This window comes from Corapipo altera, unplaced genomic scaffold (assembly GCF_003945725.1).
Source record: "Corapipo altera isolate COAL_440 unplaced genomic scaffold, ASM394572v1 23, whole genome shotgun sequence".
NCBI lineage: Eukaryota > Metazoa > Chordata > Aves > Passeriformes > Pipridae > Corapipo > Corapipo altera.
The window spans coordinates 19845533-19858187 of record NW_020884878.1 but is presented as its reverse complement, the minus strand read 5'-3'; the positions used below and the strand labels follow the sequence as shown (position 1 = coordinate 19858187).

Genomic DNA, 12655 nt, shown 5'->3' with positions numbered 1-12655 from the left:
CATGTCTACTTTTTGCCTGAGTGAAGCCAATACAGTGGGTCAGAAAGGAACTTGCAAGAAATTATGGTGGAGGACACTGTAGACATTGAAATGTCCCGTGATAAAACCCTGACAGATTATCTATTTTTGTCTACTACAGAGAGGCTATTTAAGACACGGAATATTTTAATACAAGTGTTACTAGCTTATTTAAATCGGCATCAAGAAATATTTTACATTTCCTCTCACAAAAAGTATTGACCAAAGATCTTTAGAATTGGTTAGTGTGTGCAAATCATTCATATTTCTAAATAATCCTGCTGATTTATTTATTTTCATTTTTTCATTGTATTTTTTTATTCCTTTCATTATATCGAAAAATCTCATTTTGCAAATAAACTCCCTGTAGCTGTTGAGTCTGCTGCTTGCTAAAAGTGAGTCCTGTGTAACATGAATTAATAACACATCAGTAACCTACACTGATTAATTCAACGTAATGTAAATCACACTAACAACTTTTTGCTGTAGCTCAAAGGTGATCAGCAAGATGCAACAGCTGAAAAATACTGTCTTTTACGTTTTTACTGAATAGTTTTTTTTTATTTTTTGAAATTGTGGTGGTTGTTATGTACTCCTAGAATACTTCTGGAAATGGATTGTTCTTTTTGTTCTCAGCCACTTCTGAAATAAAACTTGTTTTGCTAGTAGTGCATGAGTCCATATATGGCAATATTAAAAGTATTAATTAAACTGAGTGTAGTATTCTTGCAGCTCAGCCTTAGACTGAAACTTAGTAATGTGTATGATTTTGCTTTACCAGCTTATACAAGTCTTTGTCTGAAGGAACGAGCCTGAAGAATCAGCCTACCTGTGCTTTCAGTACTTCTGAAGCTGGACTGCACAGCAGGGAGGATGTTGTGACCCTAACTTATCGCCAGATTGAAGATCTGGCAGCTCAGCTGCAGCAAACTCGGTCAGAGCAAAAGGACACAGAGATGAAACTCCAGAAAGCCCTGGAAGCTTCGCGGGAGGCCAATGAAAAAGTTCAAAAGTAAGTCACTTGCATTCCAACAAAAATTGAAATTGAAAACCAAATGAAATGTTATTTCTTTTAGTATTTTATCTATAACTGAAAGTGTGGCAGAACTTAGAAAACATCCTTTAAAATTATTCCTTCTTTGTCAGCTCATTACCTACTCAGTTTGAAACTGATCATTTTAGCAGTTTTGCATTATTAGGCAAGTCAGTGTGCCTCTCTGTACTGTTATGGAAATTGTTTTCTTCATGTGCAAGACACAGAGTCTTTCCATCTCCTATGAATGGTTTTCACTGTCTTTTTGCCCTGTGGCAATCCTATGGCAACAGAGTATTTACCTTTATAATTGCACAGTAGAATATGAAGGTTCTCATTTTTTGTCTGTTACACATCTGTCTGTTACAGCCCTTCATGCTGTAGTAAGGGCTGATAAGGTGGTTTAGAGGTGGCTTCAAAATCTCACTGAGAGCCACAGGAAATCTCTGAGTTAGTGAACTCTCTTTCCCACTATAAGATTCCCTGTTAAAAGTTTACTGAACTCCAAAACCTGAAGTTCATGTCTACTGAAGTACTTATTGTCCTGTTTGTTATTACGAGCACATAAGCCTTTGAAAGACTCAGTGCTGGTACATGGGCAAATGTGTAGGCAGAGCCTCTTGCCAGTCTGGCACTTCTCATCTCTGCTTTACATTCGTCAGCTGCAAAACACTCCTCTCTTACCCTTCCAAAGTGGTTGATGCTGAATTGATGCAAATTGTCCTGTCTATATTTGTCTTCAACTTTAATGTCTGCAGCATATTTACAGAGTACCCAGAAATTGGTTTTTATTATATTACAAGGACTTAACAAGAGTTTTTCCTATTTTAAAAAAATACATGCTGAGTTCTATTTAAAAAAAAAAAGTATTCCTATATTTTTCATTTATTTGTAACTGCATAAAATATAGTTAAGATAGTTACATGTGAAAATGTATATTTTCAATCACCTCTTTAAAACTTCCAGTGGCAGTTTAATAATCATTCAGGTCTTTATTCTGAGCACTCAGATATATTTGAGACTTCAACAGGTGTGAGCTTGATAAAAATAAACCTATGAAAAATAATTTAAAGCATGGTAAAGAGAATATTGATTGAACCTTTTTGTACCTTGTTTTAAGTTGTTATGTGTAATTTTATTTATAAACATTTACTAACCTCAGATATTTAGATGGAGGTTGGGTTTTCATTACCTTTTTTTTTTTTTAAGTGAAACAGTGAAACAGTCTTGTTTAATCCTGTGTACCCAGAGTGGCTAGAGTAGAAGTGCAGCCACAAACTGAATTAAAGTAGTGGTGATGCACTTCTATAGTGAAAAGTATTTATGTAATTTAACACACTAAACTACTTGGGAAAATTTTGGTCGGGTTAGTTTTCATCATTGCTAAGATCAGACAACTGAGCCTATAGCAAAATTAAACAATTGGTTGAAGTCTTTTGATGACAATAGCATGCCCTTTTTGCCAAGAAACTGTGGAAATGCTCTGTGCGTCTTCCCAGCACCCAGAGTCATCCACCCCCATCTTATAATTCAACCTGCAAACAGATTAAGCAGCTGAGTTTGTGGAAAGTGTGTTTACTTTGAGCTAAGAACCCTTGTGTGACACTATAGAGATTCCTCTGACACCTCTGGGAGAGCTACACAGACAGTTCGTACTCATCAGCAGGGAAACCGGGCTGAGAATTCCCAATTTCTTTGTAACCAAAACTGCTTCATACAAATCACTGTTTGGCAATTAGGCAGGAACTCATTTGTTAGCTTAGCATTTTATTTCAGAAATGTAGGATGTTCTGCATTTCAAAAAGGAACTGACAATTTATAAACCTGTCAATGGGTAGAATTGGTATTAATTACAGCAGTATTAATTATTAGCACTGCCTTACAAGTATGTTTAATGTAGTTTAAAATGTGACACTACAATTCATAGTCTAAAGAGAGTTCTGAAATATCTGTTTTCTTGACTTCTTTTAAATGCGCAACTAAAATTGAATTCTGACGTATGAGGGGAGTAGTTTTATCAGTTATATAAACTAGTTTCTCAATATTATTCAGTAAAATAGCAACAGTTAAAAATCAGGAGAGGAAAATAATTATGACCTTCATTAAGGAAGAACGTAATTGGAATAATTAAAATAATGCTGAAAAAATATGTACTTTGTATCTTCATACAATGTAATAATGCACTGCTGTTCACTATACCTTTGCTAATCTGTTCTCTGGCAACACTAAAATATTTTTTAATGTTCTTAAAAATTCACCATTTGCATTCAGCATGATATGTAGAGTTTGAAACAGAGATGTAATTTCTCCATGGCGTTGCCTTCGTGTCAACCATTTGTGTATCCCCTGACAATTGTTGCTTTCTGAATGTGAGATCCAAGTCAGAATAGTGGTCCTGTGTTTTCTGTCAGGACAAAAGGCATCTAAAAAATTTCTGGATCCTGTCCCACGTGGAACAGCAGCTGTGAACCAGAAGGGGGATATATTGGAATCTGCTTATAGTGAACTTGGACATAGTAAAAATATGTTTATACTGAAGTAGGGTGAACATCTCACATTGGTTCAGAGCAGTGTGAGATATAAATTAAGACTGTGCGCTCTTGCTGTGAAGATGATTCACTGTCCTAACAGGGGTGATGGTGTGAAACAGAAAATGTTGATGCTCAGAAAGTGACCACACAGATTTAGCTGCATTTGTTTGAATCTATTTTGATTTTGAAACATTATCAAGATACTTAAAAGAGCGCTATTTAGTTTATAAAGCAAGTACATATCTTAACTATGGTCTATGTAAATAAATGCACACGTAACACAATACATATTTATTCAATAGAAAATTATTATGATCTGCATGATAATATTTTTAACCAATACTCTGTAGAATGGCTATTACTATAATTTCCTATATTTAATTAATGTTTTTAATTCATGGTTACAAACAAAGAATTAGGACAGCAGCACAGAATTCTCCAGGAGTGTTGGTATAGTGCAAGTTTGTCCTGCCTGAGAAGCCAGGAGCCAGCTGGTGCAGCCCCAGCAGGGAAATGGGGCTGACCTGGAGAAGGTGACTGGGAGAGCCTCTGAATTAATTAATACCTCAGCCAGCGGAGGAAGCAAGGCATTTTAAAACTGTCCTTCTGGCTGGAACCTCTGGGATTGTGGAGTGGCTGCTGATGTCAGTGAGATCAGAGAAGGTTATAATGTAATACCAAATCAATATTAGCCAATTATCAGTAAAGGTTGAGGCCACTTTTGATGTGGTTTTTCCAGGAAACGTTCTATTTTTCTGCAACAGCTTTGTTACTGGAGTGAATTTTAATGAAATTTGTCTATTGAGGGTTTCTATTTTTTTGTCATAATTTAATGATTCTGGCTCAGTAAAGCACAGCTCTCTGCATGTGAGCACAGATGCACTCACACATTCGTATAGCTGTGTAAGGTGGCAGAGGAGGGTGAGTGGGTAGAATTTCTATGTAATCCTCTAAAAATAAACAAAATCCACAAAGTAACAGTGCAGTGCTAAAATATACAGGTATGAAAATAAGCATAAATGGTGAGAGGCATGACATGTATTTTGTCAAAGTAGCTCTAATTGTGAATAAAGCAAATATGAAAGTGATGTAAACTAGAAGTTATTGCTTCATTTGTCCTTAACTGTTATTAAAGATATCTTTTGATATTTTTTTCTAAAGTGGAAGTCAGGAAAGTTACAGATTTGGATAAAAGAAAACTAAGTGGTCTACTGAATAAACAGTTTAATCAAAGGAAATTATTATCTGTCATAAATGCAATTCTAGACTTAATAACATTTGCTTTACCCCTTACGGTTTGATTTTTTTGGCCATCTAAATTTTATTGTGACTAGAAAACATCTTTTTTTTTTCTTTTTTTAATCCTGAATTTCCCTCTTGCATTTCTGAACATGCTTTCTCTGCTTTTGTTGTTGTTCACTTAGTTTCTTAGCTGATGCTGATAATTAAGTTGATCGATGACAAAACAAAAGCAAACAGTTCTTATAAGCAGTTGACACAGTTGAAAAGAATGCAAAAAAAAATTGAAAGAAATAAGAAGCAAGCATTTATTAAGTAGCTAATGTCCCCCTCTTCTGCAAAGTCAAACTAATCTGCTTTCCAAGTACGGGAGCTGTGTACGTTTCACATCAACATCCAGGACGTTCCTCAGTGCTGGCTGGAGGGTCTAATCTTTCCCAGAATGATCTGAGCAGTGCAGTTCAAGAACAAGAATGAATATTTGAATAATCACACCACAATGTGAGATGACCCTTCGACAGGGGACTGACCAGATACACATATGGATTTTGGGAAGAAGCTCTGATGCTTTTTTTTAACACAGCTGTGAGAAGAATGTGGCTAAGACCCAGTAGTCTTTCTGGAGTATAGCTGGTAAAGGAAACCATGAGGGGAAGAGAATTTAACACATGGGTGTAAGAGAGTCCGCTTCATTGATGCGATCTGAGGGGAATGTCTAATGACTGGAAGAATCAAACTTGGCAATGAAAACACAAAGCTCTTTTCATCAATTCAAACGCAGACTCTAAAGCTGCAGATGGTTACCTCCAGCCTTGCCTATTCAGTGAGAGGTTGTATAAAATGGCACTTTGGTGAATACTAATAGATCAAAATAAAGATTTAATAACATAAAGATGTGGTGTTTATTTTTAAATGAGGATACAGGTCAGTGTCTCAGAAAAGAGTGACATAAGTATCTTTATGTGTGGATCTAAAGTCTCTGGAGATTTTTAACTGCAAACATTATATCTTTAGTGTTCAGATTGTATTCAGTACAGGACAGCTATGCAGGGAAAAGGCTAAAAGCAAGATTTCTGAATTATACTAATTGAGCCCTTTTGCAACATGCAAATGTTGTTAACTGGTTATCTCCCTTTTAAAATCATACCTACATATATTTAGTTGACATATACATTGTAGCTTGTTTGCGTTCAGTCGCTTGTTGTAGAAAAGAATGGAGCTAGTTAATTAGAAATTGCAGGCAGAAGCACTGCACAAAAGAAACAAGTTGTACATTCACTGAGACTTAAAGCTGTTTGTTTTGAAGGAACCGCCAAATGTTAAGAGAACGCGGTTTAAATTTGAGAGAGCTTTCTTTTATTTTCTCCTTCTAAAACAATAAATACTATTTGATTTCTTACTTTATTAAGATTTTATATTTAGATGTTGAGACTTTCCTATTTTTTTACTTACAGAACTGTATTCCAGTAAATGTCAGATCAAAACATTAAATACTGAATTCTAGGAGTACAACATCATAGAAATTAATAGTTTTACTAATTTATGTCAGTAATAATTTGGCACATGTCAAAAGTGATTTTGATTTTAGTGAAAACCACTGTCCTGCTTGCTGCTGTGAAATTCTGCTGGGTTTGAATAGTTGGTTATCTTTTAATATCATATGGGGAATAATTTAACTGGTGCTGGCATTTTGAAATGTAAAGTAAGTTCTGGTGTCTTGCTGAAGAATGTAGATATAGAGCTAGTTTCTTGGTTGCAGCACATTGACTTTGCTCTGTCACACTATGTTACATTAATTTGTCCAAGTTAAGGATATGACCTGTAGTTTACTGAGAAACAGATGCTGGTGGGTACATTCAAAAGACAAGCAAGTGAGGGCAAGGTGCTAAGAATCTGTTACTTGCTACAGCAATCCACAGAAGTCAATGGTTATGAGAGTTCATATGGAAGGAAATGGGGAGCCAAGGAAGACAACTTTTGTAGCTGTCTAAGATACTATGCAAATTAGCAATGGTTCTGGACTTTCAGAATTGGATCAAAACTCATTAAAGGAGATTCAACATGGAAAAAACTGCCTGATGAGGACTGATGTGTTGGCTGCCTCATACAATGATTAAAAGCAGATTATAAGCTCCATGGGGCCCATAAGAGATACACAGTCTCCACAGGCAGGGTTTTATGGTGTTTAGGAAACCCACACTAGCCAGATGGAAGATTCCCAGACACGCAAAACTACCACATACCCTGAAGAATTCTGCAGAGCTGATGCAAATTTATTTGGCATGCAAGACATGAATAGGAACATGGGAAAGTCCAAAACACAAAATTTAGTAACAATCGCTTCATATCATATATGAAAATGTTACCATTAATTAGAGTAGCAGTAACAGACTCTGTGAATGTACTGGATTTAGAGGCGATAGGCTGGAAGTAGTCTGCTTTAGTCAGTGACGAATTAAGACTGATTGAAATGTGTGAAAAAAGTCATGTGTGATCTAACTGAAAGCAATATGTAGTAGGGTCAGAATTTATTTAAATACTTAGAATTCTGCACTAGTGCTAGTGATTCCTCTCAGAAAAGTTCCCCTCAGACTACACTAATATGCATGGTGAAATGATTAATTAGTCTTGTAGAGATACCTGTTTGTTGTAATAAAAGAATTGTATAAGCCAGTAAGGTTATGTTCAGCCTTAGAGAAATTCAACATATAGACAAAAATCAATTTTCTGGCTCTGGAGGAAGTAAAATATTGAACTAGTATTTGAATCTAAGGTGAGTTGAACAAATTCAGTCATCATTGGCATATTCTCTGGACTGTTGAAGTTATACTGCATTTCTGTATCACTAGGCAGATATTGTCTCCCTTGGTAAGGCTAACGTATTATTCATGCAGTACAAAAGGAAATATATAATTTTGGAAAGCTGTAATGAAATGTATTTTTTGCATTGAATTATATTACCTTTATTGAATGACACTTTACTTCCACTTTTTGAATTGCATACTTCATGTTACAGTCCAGATCAAATTTGCAGGCTGTGATGGAGGGAATGACTCATAACTCAGTACTGCTAATACTGATAACTTCCCAACCCAAAGGAGAAAGGACTTGCATCAGCATAAGCAGAAAACTTCCAACTGAAAAAGTTATAAAACAGTTGTCTTTTTTGTATTTTCTGCCTGGTTTCCTTGAAGACCCAAATGGAGAAGCATGTGCTGAGTCAGAGTAATGCACATTGATTTCACTGAGATCCATACAGAGCAGTGTGAACTCAGATATTTCTTTCAAAAGCTGGCTTGGCATGTACCCCTGCTCCAGCCCTACTTTTCTAAGTTTTTTGAGAGCAGGGATTCTCCTCCAGGCTGTGACAGAATGGATCTTAATTTCCTTCTCCATCTGTGGAGATCCTGGTTCAGATCTCCCGTACCTCAGAGGGGTGTTACAGCCACACAGGTTTGATCTGGATCCTCTCCATTCCTTGCCTTGAAGTAGTACCACACAGCAGAAAATAGTGCCAGTGTCTCAGATCAGAGAGGAGCAAGCAGGCTACTCACCTCTGAGAAGCAAGACTTAGCTTTAGGGCTTTTTCTCAGTTTTATCCAGTGCCTCTTGAACATAAATACAGAGCCAGTATCAGAACATCCATCTCCCATTTTCCAAGTGGGCATCCTTGATCACCACCCATAGAATCACACCTTCAGGTCTAATAGCATTTCATATGGGGTTTTTTGTAGAAATTCATGGCATCAGAAAGAAAAGTACTAAAGTCTCTTCAGCCTTGGAGTGTACTGCTCTCCTGAGAAGTGGCAGATGTGGGTTAAAACCAAGTTTTCCTTAGCTTGGCTGAATACTCTATCTGATAGTATTATTTTTTATAATTGATTTGAAAAGGAGGACTGGCAGCACTGCTGTTATCTTTTCACCTTAAAAAACACTAGTGGCCTCGCGTTAATTTTAGAGAAGGCATCTTGAGAACCTCTGGACAGCTTAAAACGGGATACTTAAAACAATGGACTGAGATTTAAAAAAAAAAAAAAAAGCAAAGATAAAGAATGAAAACAGCCCTATTTGACTAGTTTAGAGCACCTTTCTCCTTAAACTACTTGTTGCAAATCCCATCCTATTGTGCTACAGTGCTCTCTGTGCAGTCTGGAGGAGGAGTGTGTCAGTCCAGAGCACATGTGGAGCTGCAGATCCTGTTCACTATACCAGAGTCCTGAAAGACGACCTTGGTGATGTTCAGAATTGCTGCAGCTGAGCCCCTTTGTAGTATGAATAATTCACAATATCTTTTGACATCTTCTTTTCATTTGAAGATGGCCCTTAATACAGCAGGTTGCAGTATCACTACCGAAAGTCTCATACAGTTATAATGTGTGATATTGCCAGAGGAGATTATGGCATATCCTTCTCATGGATATTTTGGGTGTCATAAATTATAATGAGACCTGTAGTATCAAACAGTTTATGATCAATGCCAGGATTATGTTCAGTGGTGCACTTAACAGAATTAAGACAAGAAATCCCAACTAAAGGGAATGTCAAGTATGCCTTTTGTGCATTCCTTGCACAGCAAAGATATCCATTGGCTGCAGGGAATTTCACATGGATGAAGAATGCAAAACTGCACATACAGTCTAAGTCGAGTATTTATTTTCTTTTTGTAGCTATGGTTTACTTTTACTTAACCTCTGTAAATTGGGGGTTGCAGTGCAGATATTGTTTTCTTAAAATGTGGGTAGTTACAACATAAACACAAATATTTATTGTCATTTGAATATTTATTATCTCAGCCTTTCATGAAAATAAAAGCAGTGCTGAAACTTTATTCTCTCAAACACTAAAATGTATTCTATGAAAGTCAAATGTTTTCAGAGTCAACATAATCACAGCATCCAGTTTTTGACCTGTGTGTTCATTTACAGTTTACTTATAGCCGCTTCACAGAGGTGGAAGTTTGTAGATTACAACATGGTTTTATTGATTTATCAGTAGCAAAATACACTAAGTATACTCAGTAAACTGGATCAGCTAGCTCTTAGCCTTGTATTGTATAATATCAGCTTGTTGTGGAATACTTCAGAACAAAATCAGAATGTTGGCATAGTTAACTTCAATGGTGTAAACCAGACTTGCAAAGACTAATATTTAGTAAGACCAATAACACAAACAAATTAGATTTTGAAGTTGTTTGCCTAATAGGAAGAAGCATGCTGACACGGTATTTGTAAGCTTATAGTTAACCATTCTATGACAAATTATTAAATAACTTTGAACAGCAGATTGAGTGCTCCTTGAAGAACAGCAGGAAAACTTTTTCTCAGACTTGCTTTCTTTTTCCAAGACGATTAAACGAGTGTCACAGCAAATACTCATTTACTTTAATATTTTATATCCAAATAAAATAAGTCCATGGCATTTACATTGCCGTTACTAAATAGTATTTGGTTTGTTTGCAAGAGTCATTTATTTGTGGCTTGGCTGAAGGAATAAAAATAAATTTGCGGTTCTTTCTGTTAATACTCATACTGTTTCTTAACATATGCAAAAGATTGAATACTGTAAAAGTATGTGCAGAAGCTCAAAAAGAAAGCCCAGACTTTCTGAAGCTTCTGAATTACGTATAACATTTCAGAGAATTGCTGGGTCAGTTCTTTACAACAACAAATAGAAATAACTGACTAGGCTAGCCAGGTATTTAATTTTAAGCAAACTTGAAATCATTCAAATTTTTCCAGTGCTTAAAATTAAGTATACCTTTACTAAAGCAGGGGCTAGTTATCTGAGGAAAAAATTGCAGTTCATGTTTCTAATCTAACACTGAGTCATTAATTAATAGCCAGATTTTTCTATAAAGTTAATTTTTTTAAGAAGATTTTGTAGAAGGGCAGCATCAACTCTCTTTATGAGAGCTAACAACAGCTTTAACCTCGTCGTTGCCACTGCTGTTTTATTGTCAAGTTGCTGTCATGTGGGTATAAGGATATAGATCTAAACACTAAGCTGTAGGAAGGCATAAATCTTTGCGACCAAATGTTATAATTTCAGCTTCAGATCATGGAATTCTTGCCCATAGAAGGTATCAGAATCCAGAATCCAGAATGAAAGACACTGCAGGTATTGGAGATGTGTATAACAAAATTGTTTTATTTAGCACTTTATTCTGTGGCTCATAATATATCCATTTCTATCACCTCAGTCTTTGATAAAATAATCATAAATTACTTGAGGGATGTAACAGATGCACATCAGATAAAAGGCATATCTAAGTCATGCAGTCAAAAGACATTTCACTTTTTACTCTTAGAGATTTTACTCTATGCTTTTGAAGAATTTTTTGAGTCTTTATGTGAAGCCACATTTTTATGTTTTCATCAACAGAAATTAAAAGGTTTTTCTCCTAAAATCAGTCTAATTCATGTCACCACCTGGCAGAATTGCCATCAAGGCCTGAGTATGCAAGCTCACCAGTTCAGAAGAATTAAAGCTGTCCTCAAAATTATTTGAAGGTCCACTTCTCTCCTGAGTCAGTCTTGGTTGGGAATTCACTCACCTCCCAGGAGCAGGAGAAGTTCATTTCCAGTTGGATGGCAGCATCATGGAGCAAAATAGGTCCAGAAGGCCAGTGAAAAAAAATCTCATGTGAATTGTGTTGCTAGAATGGTGCAGAAGATGATTGGAGACAGTCTGTCCAGCAGCTACTGGAGAGAAGTTACTGAAGCTTAGAAGTGGAAAGGCTTTTTTTACCCTAATGGCCTTAAATGGCTGATAATACATTAAAAAGCCCATGAAGTGTTTTAAGCAGCACCATGAATGTGTAGAAGACAATTTGGTCTGTGATGTTAAGTCTCAACTGATATTTTAGAAACCCTTTTTTTTGTGGGTAAATGTGCAGTTAGGCATCTTTTCTGGTTTTATCACTGCATAGGGGCCTGTTGCACCATCACCATAATAGACAAGCTACATGCTGATGACATCTATCTGTAGTATATTGCAAACACTAAGAGGAGAGGATATTTTGTCCATGGATTTTTGTTAGTTTTTGAGGGAAGACTGCTCTTATTTTTTCTAGAAATACTTTTCAGAAGTATGACGCAAGTGTGAGTTGCCCTCAAACCACCACTGTGGTGGGGAATTCAGCTCTCAGTCAGAGCCCATTATGAAGGACTTACCACAAGTAGGAACTTAATTAAATGCTTTGCTTTTACATCCAAACCCGTTTCCATTGTTTCTTGTCCTCTCAGTGATATGGAAGTCGTTCCAGCTTGGGCAATATAACATTGATGATAAAATACATCAAACCTATGTAAAGTCTCTTATTTTCAGTGTGAAGTGCAGGGATTTGATAATGGTTTATAGGAAGGGATTTTCTCTCCACAAGCTCCAGATTGCTTTTGGTCATGAGGTAGAACCACCACAGGAAGGTGGAACCTAATTGAGAGCTGCCCAGAGCTAGCAAGTCTGCATCAAGTTTGTAAAATATATGTGGAATCAAGAAAAAATCTCACGTTGTCTTTTTTGTTTATGATATGGAGTCTGCCAAAGCTGTGCTTTGATGGGATGTACTTGGGAAATAGCCTGAGTAGTTGTAGTGGTTTAACCCAGCCAGCAGCCAAGCCCCACACGGCCACTGGCTCACTTCCCCACCAGTGTGATTGGAAGGGTAAAAGATAGAAAACTCATGGGTTCAGATAAAGACAGGTTAATACGGAAAAGCAAAATCTGCACATGCAAGCAAAACAAAACAAGAAATTCATTCACCTGCAGGCAGGTGTTCAACCATGCCCAGGAGGGCAGGGCCCCATCACACAACAGTTACTTGGGAAGACGAGCA

At 36.5% G+C, this 12655-nt stretch overlaps 1 protein-coding gene across 11 annotated transcripts in view; it reads left to right on the top strand.

Annotated features, from left to right (window-relative positions):
* Positions 1-12655, top strand: part of MIPOL1 (mirror-image polydactyly 1) — a 184127-nt gene that overhangs the window by 157423 nt on the left and 14049 nt on the right. For all 11 annotated transcript variants that reach the window (XM_027637715.1, XM_027637720.1, XM_027637716.1 and 8 more), the window contains one exon: positions 800-1030. In XM_027637715.1, the coding sequence (XP_027493516.1) occupies positions 800-1030 (231 nt within the window). The remainder of the gene's footprint in view (positions 1-799; positions 1031-12655) is intronic.